Source organism: Microcebus murinus, chromosome 1 (genome assembly GCF_040939455.1).
Source record: "Microcebus murinus isolate Inina chromosome 1, M.murinus_Inina_mat1.0, whole genome shotgun sequence".
Classification (NCBI taxonomy): Eukaryota; Metazoa; Chordata; class Mammalia; order Primates; family Cheirogaleidae; genus Microcebus; species Microcebus murinus.
In genome coordinates, this window is record NC_134104.1 from 69,065,907 (window position 1) to 69,089,368 (window position 23,462).

The 23,462-nt window shown below is 33.6% G+C and overlaps 1 protein-coding gene across 24 annotated transcripts in view; it reads right to left on the minus strand.

The window, feature by feature from the left end:
• The window catches only part of DLG1 (discs large MAGUK scaffold protein 1), a 280,182-nt gene that overhangs the window by 151,027 nt on the left and 105,693 nt on the right, over positions 1-23,462 (minus strand). For 18 of the 24 annotated variants that reach the window (XM_076002734.1, XM_076002732.1, XM_076002729.1 and 15 more), the window contains one exon: positions 21,609-21,773. In XM_076002734.1, the coding sequence (XP_075858849.1) occupies positions 21,609-21,773 (165 nt within the window). Of the gene's footprint in view, positions 1-10,440; positions 15,836-21,608; positions 21,774-23,462 lie in introns of those variants that run through there. The other 6 variants (XM_012780311.3, XM_076002745.1, XM_076002747.1 and 3 more) reach the window with 3 other exon arrangements.

Genomic DNA, 23,462 nt, shown 5'->3' on the forward strand with positions numbered 1-23,462 from the left:
CCTCTATTTTCCAAAATACTTTTGAACTGATTTATTTCCAAATTTATAACCCTTTGATACATTAGCTCAGGGGTCCTCAAACTTTTTAAACAGGGGGCCAGTTCACTGTCCCTCAGACTGTTGGAAGGCCGGACTATACTTTAAAACTATGAACAAATTCCTATGCACACTGCACATATTTTATTTTGAAGTAAAAAAACAAACGAGCAAAAACACCCGCATGTGGCCCACGGGCTGTAGTTTAAGGACACCGGCATTAGCTGGTCCTAATATATTCATATTTAAATATAGAAATATGAGGGTGAGATCTGTTTTAATTTAAATCCCAGGTTATAATCTTCAATTCTTCTTCTCAAAACCAAAAAATCTGTAAGGCAATCAATTGGTTCCATTCTGTCATAACTAGTACTTCTTCACACTCCAGAGCTGGTTGTGCCAACAGAATTTAGATCTCACAAATACTATTCAGACATGTGAACAAATTGGGGTTTACCGAAGAATGAACAGGTGGGGCTCCTGTTAAGAGGTGAAGAAGGAAAAATATCTTTTAAATAAATTTATCCAGGGGCAGAATCTGTGTTTAGGCTTCTCTTAAAATTCCACTGCTCCCAGATGTCATAGCCAGTTGGTCTGCAACTTACACAAAATAGGTCCAGTCTTTGATGATTGATTTGCATAAGCCTATAAAATATCACATCAGTTGGCTTATTTAAAGTTTCTTTAAAAAAGTGATAATTGTAGGCTACTGTTCTCCACATGGTCGGAACAACTATTTTTACCTTTATCAAAATTCTAAACTTCAATATAAAAATGGAAGACTCAAAATGTTATCTAAATAACAGTGCCAGGAAGTACAAAGAATAACATATGAAAGATCTTTAAAGAAACTGATACTAAGTAAAATTTTAATAAGAATTTAAGTTCTTCAGATGTATGTACATGCCTCACAATTTTTTCACGGAGGGCTTTGGATTACTTGAGAAATACACATGATCTTACAAAATCCTATAATATAGACTTGCTAATTTTTAAGCCACAGTTCTATATAAAAATGGCTTGGGAACTTTACAGTGGCCAAGTCATATTTAGAAGCTCTAAACTTTCTCTTAGCCATCACCTGATTAAATAAACACCCATAAAACATATAACCTTTGTTTATTCATTTGACAAATGTTTATATAGTGCATTCTCCATGCTAGGCTCTGGGAATACAAAAGAAAAAAACACACACCTTGTAGTACCAGCTCTTATGAAGCTAATGGTTTAGCAGCTGATATAAAATAAAATCATTACCCCATTGGCTACTGAATTACAGCTGTGATGAAAAGTATGAAGTACAATTCTCATGAAAACAAACAGTTTGAAAATAAACAAAGGGCAAAAATGTTATCTAGGCTGACTTCTGCCCTGTTCCCATGAGCATGTGAGTCAGTCATTTTTCAGCACTATCATTAACATACTGTTTTAAAGGTTAACTTGAAAAAACTTATTTGAATATATTAAAAATATATACATTATGGTCTATGAGATTTCTTTCTTTTTGCATATGTGTCTTTGACAGAAGGGTCATCTAACAATCAAGATACTATGTAGAAGCTACAAAGATGAACACATTTCTACTCTATAAAGAGCTTATAAAACAAATTTCACTTAGTTCTTTGAACTAAGCCAATCTACTCTACATCAAGATACCAATTTTGTATTTTTTAAAAGACTTTATTTTTTTGAGAGAAAGTACAGCCAAGTTTCCATATACCCTTGCCCCCACACACAGCCTTCCCACTATCAACATGGTACATTTGTTACAATCAATTGGCCTACACTGATATATCATTATCACCCAAAGTCCATAGCTTATATTATGGTTCACTCTTGGGGTTGGATAGTCTTTGGGTTTTGATAAGTGTTTGATGACATGTTTCCATCAATGTAGTAGCATAAAGAATAGTTTCATTGTCCTAAAAATCCTCTGTACTCCTCCTATTCATCTTCTCTTCTTATTGTCTCCACTATTTTGCCTTTTCCAGAATGTTATATATATATATATATATATATATATGAAGATTATAGCTCATTTCTTTTTAGTGCTGAATAATATTCGATTGTCCAAACGTGCCACACTTTATCCATTTACCTACTGAAGGACATACTGATTGCTTTTGGCAATTATGAACAAAGCTACTATAAACATCTATGTGTGGGCTTTTGTGTGGAAATAAGTTTTCAATTCATGTGGGTAAATACCAATGCGTGCAACTGCTGATTGTATGGTCAATTTTTTATTTTTAAAAGCTTATACAACCATTGTAAATAATTACTTTTTGTTTAATCTTCATGCTTTTCCAAAGTGTCCAATTGTACAAATGACTGGTTCTTAAACATTGTTTAAACATATTTTTTGAAGGCTAAGTGTGGTGGCTCATGCCTATAATCCTAGCACTTTAGGAGGCTGAGGTGGGAGGATTACTTGAGCCCCTGAGTTCAAGGTTATAGTGAGCTATGATCACTCCACTGCACTCCAGCCTGGGTGACAGAGCAAGTGAGGTCCTGTCTCTACAAAACAAAACATATTTTTTAGTAAATCCATATAGATGCTCTGTAAACAATTTCCACAAAAATGGAGATATGAAATATATTCTACAATATTTTTCATGTGAAAAGAGGAATAATTAATTTCCAAATATAGTGTTAATTTTACAAAGTTAGCAGCCTTTTGAGTGGGAAATTAAGAAACAAACGTCCCTGCCAAGAGTTAGCATCTCACAATCAGTATAACAGTTTTTATCCTAACTTTGGTTGTCTGGTTAGTTAATACCTACCCATTCCCCTAGAAAACAACCTACCATCAATCAGAGTCAGCATTTCCAAAGTACTTTAAGAAGATTTTCTACATGCCCTATATATTTCTAATTTAATACAAAGATATTACACTACTGAATAAAAACAATCCATTCCTTAGAGATTTTATATATCTCACTTCAAAACACCATTATCATTAGGCATGATACCAAACACATGAAAAATGTACAGACAAGGTTTGGTCAATCCAAGATGGTCAAAGATGGAGATGTCTTGGTGTGAATATATAGATCTGTTGCCTGGTAGGAATAGTCAAGACAAATAGTTATAAATAGGGTGACCATATGTCTTTGCTTATCTGGGAAGTCTATATTCATGCCTGATGTCCCACTTTAATTATTAATAATTCCCTCTTTCCATTAAAAGTATCCTACTTTGGTCTATGAGTTATGTAGTTATCCTAGTTATAAGGAAATCCAATGGTTTCTCTTCTCTTCTCCCCTTCCTCATCTCCTTGTGTGCATTCCTTCTCAGAGGGGTAAAAAAAAAAAATCAGCTGATGAGCTAGAGGATCATTATAACTCTAGATAAAAAGTGTGACACATGTTTGACAGAAGGTCTAAGGGATAAGACAGATAAACACACCTGCTCTGGCCTTCCTTTGTATAGGCTGATCTGTCCCTATATTTTTACTTATTTATCAAATATTTCCTGGTTATCTACCATGTGCCAGCCACTGTTATAGAAACTGGGGTACAGCAATAAAATAACAGAAAACACACCCAACACGGAGCTGACAGACTAGTGAAATAAACAGACAGAAAATTTATGATAAAAAAAGAATCAGGTAATACTAAGTGTTATGAATAAAAACAAAAAAGGTAAGACAGAGTAATGTTTAGAGTAAAGGTGTGCTACCTTAGAGGAAGGAAAGAATGGAGACAGGACAGCAGTTAGATGTCTACTGCTATAGCTCAGGCAACAAATTAATTGATCAGTAATTGAAAGAAGTGTTGAGAAGTAGCCAGATCATAAATATATCCTGAACATAAAGCCAACAGAGTTTGCTATTAGACTGGATATGAGCAAAGGAAAAAGGAATAGAAGATGATTCTAAGGGTTTTTGTCTTCAGCATCTCAGTGAACAGCACACTGAATGAAGAAGATGAGAGAGCAATAAAATTAGAAAATGTTTTTTAATGTTAACTTTAAGATGCTTAACCCAAGTGGAGATACTGAGTAGGAAGTTAGATATACGAGTCTAGTGTACAGGGATTAGCTCTATGCTAAAGAAAGAAATATTCAATGTGTCATAATATTCTTTATTTTGGGAAATTAGTGTATTTTATAAAAATTTTAAAAAGTAAAAAGACTACTACAGGTTAACATAATTTTTTTACCTGTCTTTTCTCCACATTTTAAGCTATGTGACTGAAGTACCTCTGTTGATAGTTTCCTGGTATAAAGTTGGTTAAAATTTCAACTGTTAATAGATCATTAGGTGATATAATGTATGGGTTTTCTATTGGTTTTTTGGAGACAGTAGATGGAGATTTTGTAACAAGGGCTTGCTATACAGTGATACGGTAATGATAAAATTGCAGTTTATCATTCCTTTCCGAGTTAATAATTTGAGGACTGGATAAAAGGTTTTGAGATTAAAATCTGATATTCAAAAAAAAAAAAAAAGAGAGAAAGAAATATTATTTAAAGGCATAGGACTAAGACTGGATCACCTGAAATGTGAGTATAAAAAGAATGAAATTCAAAGACTGAGCCCTGAGGCACTCTTAACATTTATCAGTAGGAAAAAGAAGGATACTATAAAAGACACTGAGGTTGGTAGAAAATTAGAAGAGAAGTGTCCAGGAGTCAAAGGAGAGAAAAGAATTTAAAGGAGGAAGTAATCAATTGTGTTAAAAGCTGGTTGTGGGCCAAGTAAAATGAAGAATGAGAACTGACCGTTGGATTTGATAATCTGTACTTCACACAAAGGGGTTTTATTTGTTTTACTGTCAAGTATCACAGTAGGTATGTAAGCTGATGGGAATTATCAGGTACAGAGGGAAAGATAGATGATGCAGTAAAGAGAGGGGCGAATTTCAGAAGTCCTTAATAGTCAAAGGGACTAAGATGGAGTACAGAAGTGAAGGGCCAGCTTTAGGAACCTAGTTCATTTAATTTAACAGGCTGGAACACAAAGGAAGATTGTCAATTGAGACTAAGGGCCAGGAAACAGGTCTCAGAAGTTTAATGTGCAGTCTGGGAATTGGTGCAGAGGTGGCAGAGTTGCAATAAACCAAGGTTGGACCTTACTGAAGTAGTTACAGAAGAGCAAGAGAGCTGAGATTAGGAAAGGTAGTGTCTACAGCTATGGACCATGGAATTTGAGCCAGGCATAAAAGGAAGTGAGAACACACAAAAGGGGCAACAGATAATAAAAAGGTGAGCTAGAAGTCTTGAGAGAGTTAAAAAAAATCATTGTAGTGGGGGTACTAAAGAAAGTGAGCTGAAAAGAAAGGAAGTGCTAGTCAAATAGTTCAAGATGCTTGCAACTGAGATTACTTAAGTGGTACAGTTGATGGTAATGAGAAAGTCTTGAATAAAAGCATTTAAGTGAGTCACTCCAGTGAAAGAAAAAACAAGATTCCTACAGTTAAAGATGCCAGAGAATTGAGAAGTAAAGACTTTCAATGGATCATGCAAGGATGTAAAAATCACTAAGAATGATTACAGGAATAGTAGGCAGAGAAAAGACAGTTAATCAGGCGTTTAAACCATCAATGAGTAAGAATGACTGGAAGAGATGCAGATGACTAGAAAAGGAGGGAAAGTAGAAAATACTAGGTACAATTATCCATAAAATATCAATGATAAGCAAAGAAAGACATTAACTCAATCTGTTGGTCCCATGGTACAGGGGTATGATGGACAAAAGTCCCACATTTTGTGAGGGCCATAAGAAAAATTAAAAAAAAAAACAGTATTCTCAGGGGAATGCTAGGCTTACATGAGAGGAAAAAATGGTGAGATAACCATCACAGAAGAGGTGGCAGATAAAGAAGATTCTACTGATGACAAACTGGAAGCTCCAAAGGGCTGAGTGAACAGGTTTGTGTGGTTACAGATAAATGGGAGTTTAAGACAGATTAGGGATATACCAGAGTCACAAAGGGATAAGGAAATAAGAGACTGATCTGGAAAGTTTAGACCTTTTGTCGTGCTGAAGCTAAAATGGATGTAGAATCTAAGATTAGTTCTTATGATATATGTTTGGGGAACCTGGTAAGAATTGGATACATAAACAATTCAATTTAGTCATCCACTTGTGACTGGCTTTTAGTAACTTGAAGGGAGGAGGGGAGGATAAGTCAGAAAACTGGTGGTCTCACCAAGAATTTAAGGGGATCTTTGAGGGCCCCCTCCCTTAAATCTTACCATTAAAGGTGTTGAGATTCATGGTTCTTAACAAAGTGGACAGCCTGCACTTGTAATTAACTTATTCAGTCAATATTTACTGAATGTTTGAATGTGCTGCACTGCCCTAGGTGCTATAATTTCTAATTATCTATATTTGAATTTGTCCATATACTATCAGAGTTAAGCATTATAATAAAATAATAATAGCTGCACCTAACTCTAATGTAGCACTTACTATGTGCCAGGTGCTATTTTCAGTATGTTATATATATTAAATCACTTAATAGAATTCAATGATATTGATACTATTATCTCCTTTTTTTCTATTTTTTCCAATAAGTACAACGTATAGCCCTAAAAATATTAAATCCTCTATAATTCAGAATGTACCTGTTTAGGACAATAGTATTCTTTTTATACAAATTAGCCTATATATATTTTCACATGGGTATCTGAATAGTGTTTCCCTGTATTTTAATTTAGGGCAGGATTTTTCCTCTATGTAGATTATTCAATTCATGTGACTAATATCTATCTACTCTTGTGAAAATGTTATTATTCAACTTCAATTCTAACAAGTCATATATCTGTTCAATTCACTCCTAAGAAGAGAAATTTTTTGCTTTGGCTTAATTTGGCATGTCAATTGTTTTGGGGGAACCTTTTTGAATATTTATAATTAAAAACAAATTTTTGTTAGGAATTTTTAAATAGTCTAAAATATATGAATAGTTGCTATTCATTGTTAGGAATTTTTAGGACTTTTAAAATATTGTTAGGAATTTTTAAATAGTGCAAAATATATGAATGGTTGCTAAACATATTCAAAGTGATCTAACACCTCACAGATATTCACAGTTTATTTGATTACTACTGTCATTAATAAATGCTGATATCACCAAGTAGATAAACTTTTCACCTAGGAGTTAATCAAGTAGCAAAGTCTAGAAGCAACATGATAGAGTTCTTTAAAACCCCACTGAATATAAAAATTGGTCTTAGATTGGAACAGGGCTAAGGATATCAAGTAAGACTTGGTAGATTGGTGTCAAGTGATCCTAAATGTAAGAATAGGAGGGAGACTGAGGGTGAGGAACCAAGGAGGGCTTGATGATGCACAGGCCACTTTTTCTATATTATATTAATAGTTCAAAATTAAGGACATAAACAATATGAAGTCCAAAACAGAAAAACTTTCACCAAAGTAAACAAATTCACAAGAAACTCATCTTAATTGAGTATTAATAAAAAACAAAATAATCCCCCCAAAACCCACAATGTAAACTTTTGAGATACAACCAACCAAATGATAAAAATTAGAGACAGTTTGTAAGCTATATGGTTAATACTACTGGGTAAGGAAATCAGGTGCATGGGGGATTTGTGTATCTTGAGGATAATATGTAGAATGGAGGGGAAGAAAAGGGATGTGAAGAACTGATGGGCTGCTGTGAAAAACTAAAGGTACGTGTGAGGGAAGAGAGCAGATCCAATAAATACAGTACCCAAGAGGTGTCAGATTAGGTGCCATATTTTGGAAGGCCAAGAGATAACATTCCAGGTGATAATTCCATAAAGATTTACTAAGCACCAAAACTATGTGCTGAGTCCTATCCTAGAAGTTGGGTTTCTTGCAAAAGTTTATAGCCACTTGGTTTCCTTATCATTTAAAAAACATTAATGACCTCCTACTAAGTTCCATATTTTACAGTAGAACCTGGCATAATCTTAGTGATGAACATGAATACCTTCAACAGAAAAGCAATTTAAATTATTCTGTAAAATAAGTAAAGGTATTTTAAATTTATAGTGGATATTTGGGGGGTATTAAACCAGAATAATGATTTTCATACTACTATAACTTGATTTAATAACAACTCTCCAATCTGCTAAAAGTATCACATGCCTAGTCATAAGGAATTAGATTCATTTAATCTTTCTATCAAATCTTAGAACAGAGTATTTCTGACAACAGTGAAATAAGAGACCTATGCTTATTATCAATCACAGTACAAAACACTATTAAATTCATAGCTATCTGCTCAAAAAAATTATTAAATTTCATCCATCTACTTTGTTTCCAACAATGAACAAATCCCTCTGGTGCTACAAAATAAAATTGCTAGCTATGAGTCAGTCGGTAAAATAGAAAAATGTATTCTAGCATCAACTAAGATCCAATTATGTCTAAAGCTCTTTCTCAGTCCCATTATATTTTATCCTGTATAATAAACTCCAATCAGTTATAACAAAACACTTGAATATATAAACTACCTAACTCATCAATTAGAAAAAGGTATAAAATGAAAAATGAAATGCTAGTACTCCAGAGCAGGAGAAATAGAAACTAAATCTCTGACTTAATGTTTATACTTCTAGAGAAAAAATACAAAGGTAACGAAAAAGACAACATGAGTATCAGAAAAGAGGAATGAAAGAAATAAAACCTAACTCACTTATCAGTACACAGGAATCATCTGAAGCAAACTGGGTGGGAGGATAAAATTTAAAATGGCTTTGTAGTATCAATAGCAAATAGAGGTCATGACTCTATTTTAGTGCAAGATGATACAACTTTTTGCTCCAACTCCTAAGTAACTATAATGTAATTCTATGCTTTCAATACTTTTATACATGAACTATTTTTCCTGTCTGTTCATTTGTATGTCCTTAATAAGATGAATTACAGATATAGCAATGCTAATGTGTATATATATATATGTATAGTAATGTATATGTATTTATATATAAAGTTTAAAGATATCTTGTTGGCAATGGAATATCTCATTTAATATTAATCTACAATGAATAACAATGCCAACCTTTCGTCTTTGCATCTCTTTTTGATTGTAGTCAAAATCAAGTTTGTTAAATTCTTGGGGCAGCATTCAATTTAAGAGTTAAATCAATCAACACCCCCAAATAAGTTTTGATTGTCAGTAACCTCAGTGCCTACACAAAAATAACTACTTTCCCTGTTCCAGTAATTCCATTTCTCTCAAACATGTAAGAAAAATAAATAGAATTTCTTACTTAAGAAATCTGACATCATTTTAAAATCAAAACCATTAAAGGCTATTTTGGCAACAGAAACAATCAAGAAATGTTAGGAATGTATAAAGAAATAGAAAACTGTTGATAGCTACAGTTTATGTTCATTGTGCTGCTTCTAATTATTTTGAAAAAAGATGGCTTCAAGGGAATTTATTATTTAAAGGCCCTAAGGAATGTGCAGGCATGTGTTTTGTTAATTTAAATATCACTGATGTCAAAGAGCAAAAGTATTCTCAACTTGTTTTTAGACTATATATCATCCTTTTATTTTTACTAAAGTTGAATATCTGTTTAAAAATACTTTAAAATATGAATACTTCCCCCATCCACCCTTATATCAAACAATAGATATTTCATGCAAACAGTTATTTTTACTTTATATTTTCCTCCTATACTCAACATTATTTCCTCAAAAAGAATTGGTTTTATGAGATTTTGTTTCTTAATTTTGGAGACTTTTAGTGTTTGCTCATCTCTTTAAACTGTGATTTGAATATGTGAAAAAATATTTTCATGACTGTGTAATTATACAAGTTTACTGACTTCAAATTAACCCTAGATAATATATATTTACAGATATGGAAAGATTCATTAAGTCCCTTGAATAAGCCATAATTTAATACAGCTAACACGTAAGCATACACAATACTAGCCAACTGTTTAAATTTAATCTATTCTCAAAACACTGGCAAATGAAAATATTTAAAATTATCTTCTGTTTCTTTACTATAACAATCTCCCTAAGGTTATCTAATAACATACAAACACTAAAGTATTTTCTTTGTTCAGATATCTACTCTATAGCATTTAACACAGTCTAAACATAAGGAGATAAGCATCATTAATTTACATTTTATGTACCAATGGTACATAAAATGGTTTTTTTATAATAAAATTATATGGTTTTATAATTTTAGAGTAGTCATTCAATAGAATCTGAGACTGTTTTGTCTGGCATTACATAAGAGCATAAGGGAAAATATTTTTTGTTCCTCCTTTTGTGCTAAAGAGCTGCATAGATGCACTGCAAACATACATTTCTGCCCATCCAAGTTTTCAGTGCATAAGATTCTTTTTTAAATAATAAGAAATCTATATTAAGACATTTTTACAAAGCAAATGTGAACAGAAATATATTGAAAATAATTTCAACAAGTGGTATGTTACCTGGGTGGAGCTGGTGGCTACCGAGATGCAGTCAATAAAGCTATGTCTTCGAGTGAAAAATGCAACTATCTGCTGCCAGCGTGAAGGTTCTGGCTCAGCTTGCAGTTCATCTGATGAACCCTTTTTTGCCCAGTGTTTCTGCTTTGGGCCTACTGAGCCATGGCTAGAGCTAGTATTGCCTCCTCGACTGCCGCGAGAGTACAGAAGTGTGTTGTTTCCGAAAATGTAATTCATCTCTGCAGCCCTGCAGGTGGTTGCCAAGCAGTCTTACTTCTCTACCAGCTGCTGAGTGGTGAATGATCGGTAAAAACTGCAGCTAGAATTACAGCAGCATCACTTGTAGATCAGGGAAAATAAAAACCTTGAGAAATGATGCTCATTTTCTCGGTAATTTCTTCCTATGAAAAAGCTTGTATCTTCCCTCTGTACCTGTTAGCTGTATGATGGCTGAGTTTATTTTTGCAGACAAAAAAGACGACATAAGGTAGATTTCTTTCTCATGATTATTTTTTCACCAGCGTCTGCAGGAACCGAAAGCTGTTCTTTTGTTAGCTGATAACTAGATGGACTGAAATCCAGGAAGTGAGGTCGATTAGCAGGTAAAGAAGGATGTTACAAACACTGGACTACCAAGACCCTGTGGGGCTGCCTGATTTAATGCACTGGGTGGAGAAACCCTGGATTACCAAGTTTCAATCACGGTCTGTAGTAAAATCCAATGGCATCTTCACTGCTTACATAAATTATAAATATGAACTGAATTAAAACATACAAGAGGATTCTTTCTGCCAACAGTTCTGATTGTTAAAATAATTTCACTTAAAGAACCTTTGTCATTCACATATAAATTTCTATACCAGGAAAGATCTTACATTATTTAGCACCAGTTCTAAATTTTTTAAAGGTTCTATCTATATTAAACTCTGAGGATCTAATGATAGAGGGAAATCCATTTGTAATGGAGCACTAACATTTCATGTTATATACTGCTTTTTAATGCTTTTGATAATTGAGTCTGGAGACAGAAATAGATTAATTAGCAAAACAAGTATTTGGCTTCTGGAACTTGTACGATAAAAAAGAATGGTTAAGAAATTATCAGTATCATCCCTCTAGTGTATTATAAACATCAAGATTACAAGGTTATAAATTTCTAAAAATGCAAGATAATTAACTTTGATAAATTTTTTTGTTTCATAATCAGTGGAATGTGTTTTATCCCACTCTACCTAAATAATACTCTGGTTCACAAAAAAATGCTATTTGGCTGTTAAATGGACGTTTTCTAACATCTAATATGTAGGTCTGTGTTTCTCAACATGGTAGTTAATCTCAGAATTGCCTGGAGTCCCAGTTAAAAATGCAGATTGGTATGCTCACTCCCCTGTCAAAAGACTTTTTAGGGGTCAGGGGGACCTGGGAATTTTTATTTTTAAAAAGCTTTCCAAGCGATTCTTAAGCACTCTCAAGTTTAAGAACCACAGACTCTTAAACCTGTCCAGTCATTTAAAAATAATATAGGAACAGAAAATGCTACTTGATAATTTACTGATTATTGAGTAATTCAATTTTTAAGTTGATAAGAAAACATTGTAAGTCCCAAACTCAACTGTGGTTTTTTTTTAGATGTGGACTAACCAAATCTTGTTTATTGTGCTTATCAGTACCAACTAAACACAGCGTACCGGAAAGCAGCATTGTCAAATTACAACCTTGAGGTCCATTTCAAATTCTGGCTCTGCCAGAAAAGATGCTAATTTCATCTTTATGGTTCCTTCCCTAAGATACAGACATAAGCCCAAAAAGGGTTGAGAGTCATGTAGGACTCTTGGGGGTGAAATGTTTAGTGACAGATTACAGCACAGAGTTTGGTGCTTCTTCCCAAGGACTGTGCAGGAAGTAGTGGTAATTTGTAGCCCTAGACAGATTGAGTCTATCTAATTGGGGGTAGTGGAATGGAGGAAAACATTAAAGGGTGGATGCAGAACTAAGAATCCCCCTCTGAAGGAAAAAATATGAATCCTCTTGAAAAAAATTCAAGTTTTACTATGGACCAGGACTTAATGAAGAACTGATTGGTGTAGTTTATACAAGTACTCTAGTAACTGGTTTGGCCCCAATATATGTGCCTTGATTAATTTCTTATGAAAATCTAGGGAAAGGGGGAAAAATTGATATTGGCTCTGTTATTCTGGATTAGTATGGATGAAGATACACAATACAAATGTTGGATGCAAATCTCCTACCCTCAAGTTGCAAACAGTACCCATACAGAAAGAACAGTAAGTCTTTAGCATACATAGGCTTCTCCTAGAAAGCCAAAGAGTTTGAGGGCACAATCTAAAGTTGACAGATCATGCCATTCCATGTTTCCCCGGAGTACAGGGAAGAAATACTTCTCACTGTATGAATTTCATATTTAAATAAATTCACATCAAAACAAAACTTCAAATTTTGAGAAAGATGTCCTGCTATCTGACCTACAAAATCTAGGATCACCTTATCCATTGGCCAGTAGTTAGTACAAGCGTACGAAACCATGTATGTACCTAAAGTCACAACTGGTTTCACATAATTTGTTTGGGAAGTGAAAGGCAACCAACTATTCTTTGCTTTAGAATAGCCTCAAATATTATGTAGCAGAAATGAAAGATAAACTGCATTAAAGCAAAATTTAAATTAATTATAAAAAAACCTGGACAATCTATTTAAAATGATTAAAAAACCACAAAAAAGAATCACTATTAACATTTTAATATGACATACAAAGAATTAACATTCTTTTTCCTATACACTTTTAATTTCTCTTTTTCAGAGTAATAATATAATTTATAATACAATTCTAGCCTAAACAATAGGAGAAAGCTTAATTTAGTAAACTGAGTAGTTAGTTCAGTAGATTGTTATATAACGCAAAATATAATCATGAAATGATTTTGAGGAATGTTATTTTATAACATTAAATGGAAGTAAAGACAGTTAAAAAATTATACAGCATAGGCCCTTAAATATTTGCACACGTTTCCAAACTCACAAATAAATCCAGAAGTCTTTAGGTATAGTAACAAAGGCAAGTATTAAATAATAATGAAAATTTTTAAAAGGTAAAGGATGAGAGAAAAACCAATATTGAAACTCTAAAATACTAACAAAACAAAACAAAACAAAAACAATTACCAAGTAACCACAAAGCGAAGGCATTATAGATACAACACAACAGGCATTTTTGTTACCCTTTTACCTTTATAATCTTGGAACCTGCAGCCTCAAGGCCACATGTAGTCCTCCAAGATCCCCAAATGCTTCCCCTCAACCGAATCCAAACTTCACAGAACAAATTTCTTTAATATTATATAAAAGTTTGGATTCAGTCAAAAGGCTGCACTCGAAGATCCAGAAAGCCACATGACTGGACTATTAAATTCCAAAACATACAACTATACTGAGATAAGACATGACTAAACTGAAAATATGGATATAATAACATGGATTTTTTATTTGTCTAGAAAAACCCTGATCTCATATACATACATTTATTTATTCACAAATTCCTTCTGTATGAGCACCATCTAGTGGTCACACTGTATGAAAACTCTATATGCTCATTTTAGTATACTAGGTCCATCCAAAACAGATAAAATTCAACATTTTAATATGTTCCAGAGATGTAAGAACAAAGATGATTTCAAAAAGTGCTCATTATATATTCAAAACAGGAAAGATTCTACTCCTGTAGCATTCAGTTCAAAAGCAAATATTTAGTTATGACCATTCTCCTGCCCACCCCCATTACTCACGATTTTTGAAAAATTACTGAGAGCTGCTAGTGATTTCATTTTAGAGTATTCTCAGTACTCAGTAGATGCAATATGTCCTAGGTAAGAGATATACTTATTTAGTACAATTGTCTGCTCATCTAACCTGTTTTCTCTTTGATTTCAAGTCCCTTTTAATAATGTTTACTTTGCACATACTAGCTTTAACATAATTTTCCTTGCCATTGAAGACAAACCAAATATGAATTCTTTTGTTTCTTCAATGCTCCCTGCAACCTCCACATACCTAATAATGTACCTATTGCCCTCCTTATCACTAAACCTATTTGGAAAAAGGCTGGAGTTTTGTTTGTTCAACTCCTGATTTTAATCACTTTTTCTAATTCCCAGCTTATTTTCAGTTTTAGAAATCTTGACACTGTTCCTATGCAACCCCCAAATTTACCCATCACATCCTTTTCTGTGAAATTAGGATTTTTTACCAGTATACCTAAAATTTCTTTCTTGTGATTCTTCTCAACGCTGTCAAGAAAGTTTCTCTTTCAGAATCTTTCTTTTTTTTTGAGACAGAGTCTCACTCTGTTGCCCAGGCTACAGTGCCATGGCGTCAGCTTAGCTCACAGTGACCTCACACTCCTGGGCTCAAGCAATCCTTCTGCCTCAGCCTCCCAAGTAACTGGGACTACAGGCACGCGCCACCATGCCCAGCTAATTTTTTTCTATATATTTTTAGTTGGCCAATTAATTTCTTTCTATTTTTAGTAGAGACGGGGTCTCGCTCTTGCTCAGGCTGGGTTCAAACTCCTGACCTTGAGCAATCCACCCGCCTTGGCCTCCCCTTTCAGAATCTTAAATCACAAAATCATAATTACCTTTGTATTAAGCCCTGAATAAAGTAACTCATTCACTATCTTATTTCATTATTTCAGTAAGGAGAACTACCACCACCACAAGAATCGAAAAGATTACTTTACAGCATGTTTCATGCTGGCAAACTCTTCACAGGGCCAGGCATCAGCTCAAGATAGAGATACTTTACACCTTGCCACCATTTCCTAATAATAAGCACCTGAAGGAGCAGCAATACTATCATAAACTTTCCTACAGTTCTACAGTTTCCTCTGATTATCACCCTCCTACACATTTATTTACCTCAGTAACTGGCTCCTCTGACTTGGCATCTTATACACATCCTTCAACACCTTGTTCACATCAACTTGCTTTTGTCAGAACACTAAGAATTTAATTTCTCCCTCTATTTTTCATACTGTTATAAACTATCTTTCCAAAAAAAAAAACCACTAATCACTGAAATCTAACAATGTTACTAGCCTATGTTTAATAAATGTTTGCTAAATTCATGTATTGCTTGACAAACAAAACTAATATTCTAGCAGCTGACTTTTAAAGCATCTATTAAATTTTATTTTTTACCATTAGCTTTTATTAGAATTGTGAAGACTGAAACAGTGCTTAATTTACATTTAACTCAGCAAGCCACTACTATTCAAAGATACTTTTTCAAATCACAAAAATAACAATTCATATACTGAGTTCTATGTCCAGCATAATAATACTAAAAGTGGGAAAGCTCGGTATATTAATTTTTATTTTTAAAAAGAAGTTAATAGGATAACTAACATTACATTTTAAATAAAATATACTTCATTGTTGAGCTTATGACATTTTTCTGGTTTTTAAAAAATTAAAATAAAAAGTCATTAAAATTTGCCAACAGAAAGTTAAAGGAAGCCTAACCATTTTGCCATTATCCCCACCTATATCTATTCCACCCCCTTAAATAATTATTTCCTGAGGTACCTGCCAAAGTAAGCTATGAATGAAATAGGGGAAGAAGAAATTTCCCAAGCAGGACAGCCTTAATAATTCTTAAATTATAATTGTATCAGAACACAATCTGTCAAAAAGTATCAAGAACTTAAAAAAATGTTCATATGCTCTTTTGACCCAGTAATCTGTCTTCTGGAAATCCATCCAAAGGAAATACCCAAATCAATGTCCAAAGATTATTCACTCCAGCTTTCTTTGCAAACAATTTTAACAAAAATAGAAATAACAAATATCAAGGATCAGGCATGCTCATCGAATTATAGTACAAATATACTATGTAATATTATGTATCAAATTTAAAATTTTTAAAGTTTAAGTTTTTAAAAAACTTGATACACAATATTACATGGGAAATATATACATGAGAAAATGTATATGACAAGTTATAATAGGAAAAAAGTGTAATTTAGAAATAGATGAAAGAGAACTTAGGTAATTTCTCCTACTGGGAATGAAAATCCTTATCAATTCAGTTGCCAGATGTAAATCAGATAGCAGGTAGGCAAAAGTGGGGTGGGGTGCAAGTTGGTTTACTTAATAGCCCCCAGGGGATTATTTATAACTGCTTCAGAGACTGATGTTAATTTCTAAAAAAAGAAAATAAACTGAAAAAGACAGAGCAAGAGAATGGCCTATAAAGATGGTCAGGTTTTCAGTTGCTTCTCAATGAGACTAGTTGGATTATTACCACCATAGTACACTAGGATTCCTTCATGCTAGTACTTTCTTGGTCTTATCAGAATGAATCAACACAGGTTTACATACAACTAAATAAATGCTGTCACTCAACTAAGGCAATGATAAAATGCCAGCAACTGTTGTATATCAATTTCAGAAAAGATACAATGTAAAAAAAGATGTCTTATAATTGATAAAGGATATTTTAATTTTAATAACATACTCCTTTAAATAAGCCTTTGTCAAATTTGTCTTTAAAAATATTTTGGGGACATAATCCTTTATCATGAAATTAACAAAAAGTAAATGCATGCAAAGAAAAAGAGAATTTTAATGTGGATACCAAAAGAATCAGGTAAAACTGACTGCATGCTCATATAGAGAGGAAATTAGGGAAAAAATGAATCAGATAAAGGAAGCAAGTGCTCATGAGAGTAATAATGCTTTCTATCAATACTGGAAATAATAAGCCTCATTTGAGAATGAAGATTTGAGAAATGTCAGAAATTTACTTTAAAATAGTTCAACACAGCTCATGCCTCTAATCCCAGAACTTGAGGAGGCTGAGGTGAGAGGATTACTTATGGCTAGGAATTCAAGACCAGCCTGGGCAACTTAGCAAGACCCCATCTCTCTAAAAAATTTTAAAAATTGGCCAGGCGTGGTGGTGGTGCACACCTGAGCTACTCTGGAGGCTAAGACAAAAGGATTGCCTGAGCCCAGAGAACTATGATCATGCCACTGCACTCCAGCCTGGGGAACAGAGTGACAGCCTATCTCTGGGGGGAAAAAAACACCAAAAAACCCTCAACACAGCAGGGCAGTAGTTGTGGTGGTGGTGCAGGAAAATACACAGCACAGTAGTAATGGTACAGTCATCCCTCAGTACACTTGGGGGATTGGTTTCAAGACTGCCTAGGTATACCCAAATCTGTGTATATCCAAATCCATGCATATGAAGTCCTGAAGTTGGCCCTGTATATAAAAAATGTTGTGCCGGGCGTGGTGGCTCATGCCTGTAATCCTAGCACTTTGGGAGGCCGAGGCGGGCGGATTGCTCAAGTTCAGGAGTTCGAAACCAGCCTGAGCGAGACCCCGTCTCTACCAAAAATAGAAATAAATTAATTGACCAACTAAAATATATATATAGAAAAAATTAGCCGGGCATGGTGGCGCATGCCTGTAGTCCCAGCTACTCAGGAGGCTGAGGCAGTAGGATCGCTGAGCCCCGGAGATTGAGGTTGCTGTGAGCCAGGCTGATGCCACGGCACTCACTCTAGCCTGGGCAACAAAGTGAGACTCTGTCTCAAAAAAAATAAATAAAAATAAAAAAAAATAAAAAAAAATAAAAAATGTTGCCCCTCTGTACACTTGGGTTTTTTCAATCCATGTTTGTTTGAAAGAAATCTGCATATAAGTGGACCTGTGTAGTTCAAACTCATCCAAAGGTCAATTATAGTAATAGTGGTGGTGGTGCCATGTTTCTCAACTTTGGCTATACATAAGATATACCTAGAGAGCTTGTAAAACTCTCAAAAGCCAGTCTGCATTGAAATTTACATCCCAAGACTGATCAGCTAGTATTTAATTAGAAAAGTTTTATTTAGAGATGGCTGCTATAAGATTTTTGTCACATTAATCTGTTTTTTGAGACAGAGTCTCACTCTGTTGCCTTGGCTACAGTCAGCCTAGCTCACAGCAACCTCAAACTCCTGGGCTCAAGTGATCCTCCTGCCCCAACTTCTCCAGTAGCTGGGACTACAGGTGTGTGCCGCCACGCCTGGCTAATTTCTTTCTATTTTTAGTAGAGACAGGGTCTCACTCTTGCTGAGGCTGGTCTCAAACTCCTAACCTCAAGTGATCCTCCTGCTGTGGCCTCCCAGAGTGCTGCTGTCATATTAATCTTTGATCAACACCAAAGGTTTTCCCAAGTGAAATGGGCTTGCATTGATGAAATTAGTAGCTTATTAAATAGCAATATGAGATTTCATTGGTGAAATTCAGAGTATTTCAGTTATATAGATTAGCTAAATGAATCTAGAGACACAATCTATCCTTGCATAAAGGAAAGAGAAGACTCTGACAAGGCCTATACCTTTAGGGATGACACCTTGGGTTTAACCCCTAAAATATCTGCAGATTCTGGGTTAACAAAATCTTGACTCTGGAATATTGTTTTATCTGCCTAGGGTAAACATTTTATTCAACAACAGAGAGCTGGGGCTTCATCATATTTAAAGAGGCTACATAAAATATTTTATGCATGCTGGCTGATTGTCTGGTTAAACATCTGTGTCAAAATCTTCATACATACCAAAGTAAATAAACATCATACCAAAGAAAACACCTACCAAAAACTGAAGAGTTGGCCATGTGCAAATTGGCTTTGGTTAATTTGTAACAATGAGAATGACCAGAAATTCAAAACATCAGAAACAAAAGAATTATACATATCTTGGGAGGGTTTTGGACTAAATAAATAAATAAACCAGATCAATTTAATCAAGAGAAAACAGGCATAGGCTGACAAGAATAGCATATACAACAGGAGGAAGTGTGTGGGCTTCAAGTGTTCTAAGGTTCGTATATTTATTGTTCAGAATAAGAGTAAAAGATATTTATTAACTTTAGACTTTTTAAAGTTAAATAGGTATATTAAAATTTCTAGAATAAGCATTAAAAGAGAAAAAGAATTAATAACTTCCAAACTAATAAGAAGGAAAAATGAACTGAGAAAATATAATCCAAAAGAAAACATGAATGGAATAAAGTGTCTAATATTTAAAAATTAAGAAACACACTTCTAAAATAACTCATGGGACAAAGAAAGAAAATCACAGAAGAAATAACATGTTAGAATAATAACATATTACATATTAAAACTTGTGGGATATAGTTAAAATGCTATTTAAAGGAAAATTTACCAAAAATACTATTAGAAAAGAAGGCTGATAATCAATGCAATAAGCAACTGACTTAAGAAACTAGAAAAAGAAACAAAATGAACTCAAAGAGAGCAGAAAAGAAAAAATAATAATAAGAGAAGAAAGAAAGGGGAAAAAGATAAAAGAACTATCTGTGCCACTAACAGGCTACTAATATTTCATTCTGTATAATTCTCATTTAGTTCCCCAAGGGACGATCAGATTGCTTGTATCAAACTTAATCTTTAATTGATATGTAGACTATCCTACATGTATATTTATGTTCACGTATATACATACGCATGTGTGTTCATATGTACATAAACATGTGTATATATGTATGTGGGTGAGAAAAGAGAATGGGGGTTGAGTGGTGGCACAGACAGGGTAAGGACACAAGGGAATTTTTTAAAAAAGATGTTTCTTTGAAATCACTGTCTTTGAAACTGACCATCCTTTGGCAAGAATGATGAAGAAAAAAGGCAGAAAATAAAACAATATTATAAATTTAAAAAGGGCCATGCCTACATACACTATAGATATCGAAAGATAGTAATATGGTATTATCAATAATAATTTGAAAATACATATGAAGTGGAAAATTCCTAGAAAAAAAACACCCTAGCAAAATAAACTTTTAATAGAAAATCTGAGTAGTACTATAACCATTAAAAATTTTAACCGGCAGTATAAAATCACCCCTCAAAGGGAATTATAAAACCCAGGTAAGTTTTACTAATAAGAAATGATCCTTATTCACAATACATAGAACCAAAAAAGGATTAGTATTCAGAATATATAAAGAACTACAAATCAGTAAAAAGGATGATTCAATATAATAACAATCAAAAATCTTAAATGGCCTTGTCACAGAATAGGAAACCTGAATGACCAATAACTATATCCCACTTTGTTAGTAAACAGGGAAATTCACATTAAAATCACAATCAAAACCAAAACAATGACAAAAATAAGAATATCAAGTACTGATGAGAATACAGATTAATTAAAAACCATTATATATGCTACTGAACATGGAAATTACACAACTACTGAAAAACAACCTGGCATCATCCACAGAGATGTGTGTATATATATAATCTGTGTTTTTTGAAGCACTTTTTATGCTAGTAATAAACTAAAAATAAATCCACATCCATCAAAAGTAAGATGAACTGTAATATATTCATAAAACAGAAACCTCTAGAGCAGTGAAATTAAATAAGTCTCAGGAATATAATATTGAACAAAATACCAGCTGAATATTAAATACATTACAATTGCATTTATATAAAGTTTAAGATATGCAAAATAAACAATACATTGATTTAGAGATCTAAAACATGGTAGAACTTCATGACAAATAATAAATATAAAATTTACAATTGTGGTTACTTCTGAGAGAGATTATAGGATCAGGAAAAGTGACATAATGGAGTTAAAGGTAATGTTAATGCTCTTTTTCTGTAGTAACTAGTATTTAAAACAAATGTTTAAAAATGTTTCAGTGTGTGGTATTTGAAATAGTCGTTTTCTTTATGGGAACTTTTAGACAAAGATATAGAACACACTGAATAAAATTCATTTATAAAATACACTTTTTTTAAAAAAAAAGTGATTTTGAAGCTGGGCAAGTGGCTCACACTTGTAATCCCAGCACTTTGGGAGCCCAAGGCGGGAGGATTGCTTGAAGCCATGAGTTTGAAATCAGCCTGAACAACATAGTGAGATCTGTCTCTCCCCCCAAAAAAAAGAAAAAAAAAGAAAAGTATATTTTTGGAATACTAATGAGTACCAAAAAATTCCATATAACTATGAAACTAAAATCTATTGGGGGTGGGGGGAAGGGGATGTTCACAAAATAATAGTTCTGAGCATGAGCTATACTTATAACAAAAGTAATATATACTTCATAGCAGTAACATAGTTATTATCCTACCTTTATTGGTGAAATATGAGAATGAGAAACAAATCCATGGACATTCTCAATCTCTGACAGGTTCTTCTCTGAGACATGAACCAATTCTGGACCTATCACTTCATTAGTGATTTGTGGGGAAATGTGCTCTTGAGGAGGTGTATCTTCATCCTGATATCGATATTTCTGTAAAGAGAAAACAAATATGAAGAAGCCCTGAAAAGCAAAGTGAATTTACTTCAAATCAGGTAGTACTTCAGCTACCTAATGTTAGCTGAACCATGTATCCTCTAAGATATTAGCTATTTAAATGAAGTCAACCTGAAAAGCCAAAATTATTCAGCTAAATTATTCTGGTTTTCTTTTTCAGTTAACTTATATAAAAATGACTTAAAAAACAAGTCATTTCAATTTCTAACTGAAAATTACTCCAGTTGGTAATAGCATTCTTCTTTTACCTACAAAATAATCTCTTCTCTCACACACCCTTATGCAATCTATTTTTAAAAGATCAACTAATATTTGAAAACCAAAGCTACCTCACACTATACACAAAAATTATAATTATAAATTTATAATTATAATTATAAATTACACATAAATTATAATTATAGGAAATAGGAGAAAATAGAGTGCATGTTTCTCAACTCAGGCTGAGAAAGTCTATGCATAAACAAAACCAAAACAAAATAGAACATTCTCTTTCCTATCACCTCCAAATAAACCCATCCATAAGGAAAAGGCACAATAGAAAAAAATTTTCAACAATAAACAAAGAATTATTAACCACTATAAGCTGCTCTTGTAAATGGTTTTTAAAAAGAATAGTCAGCAAACAGAAAGGGATATTCAAAAAAGGCATACAAATGGGTCAGTAAACTTAGAAAAAATAATCAAACTTCTTTGGTAAGCAAAAAAATACAGTATCAAACATTCAGAGAAATGGACATAGATCATCGCATCATGGTAAAGATCTTTTTCTGGAGGGCAGTTTTATAATATGCTTCAAAAGCCCTGAAAATGGCCGGGCGCTGTGGCTCACGCCTGTAATCCTAGCTCTTGGGAGGCCGAGGCGGGCGGATTGCTCAAGGTCAGGAGTTCAAAACCAGCCTGAGCAAGAGCGAGACCCCGTCTCTACTATAAATAGAAAGAAATTAATTGGCCAACTGATATATATATATAAAATTAGCCGGGCATGGTGGCACATGCCTGTAGTCCCAGCTACTCGGGAGGCTGAGGCAGAAGGATCACTCGAGCCCAGGAGTTTGAGGTTGCTGTGAGCTAGGCTGACGCCACGGCACTCACTCTAGCCTGGACAACAAAGCGAGACTCTGTCTCAAAAAAAAAAAAAAAAAAAAAAAAAAGAACTACATAGTTGATCATCAGGTTACTGTCCAAAATGAAACATGAAAAAAAAAAAAAAAAAAAAAAAAGCCCTGAAAATGTTTCTATTGCTTGATCTAGTAATTCCACTTCTAGGAATTAATCTGAGAGGCAGTATCAATTAGGAGCATAAATATTTGTTATATATAGAAAAAAATGTACATTTGTAAACACACAAAAAAATCTTGATTGTTGAAAGTTACTATACAACCTCCAGCATCAATTTTTAAACAATATCCTTCCAGAAATGGTACAATTACATAGAAAACAACAATCTTGCTTATATTCGCTAGCTTATTTAACATAAGAAATCTGTTTTTATACATAATTACAATTAATTTCAAAACCAATGTGAGGCTGAAGCTAACATAAACATACTTATAAAATATAACAGTTTATATACTCAGTTGAGTAGAAGCAAAATCTCAGTACTCTCGTACTTTAGTAGTAGATACAAGGAATAAAATTGGTATCATCTTTTGAAACTTTACA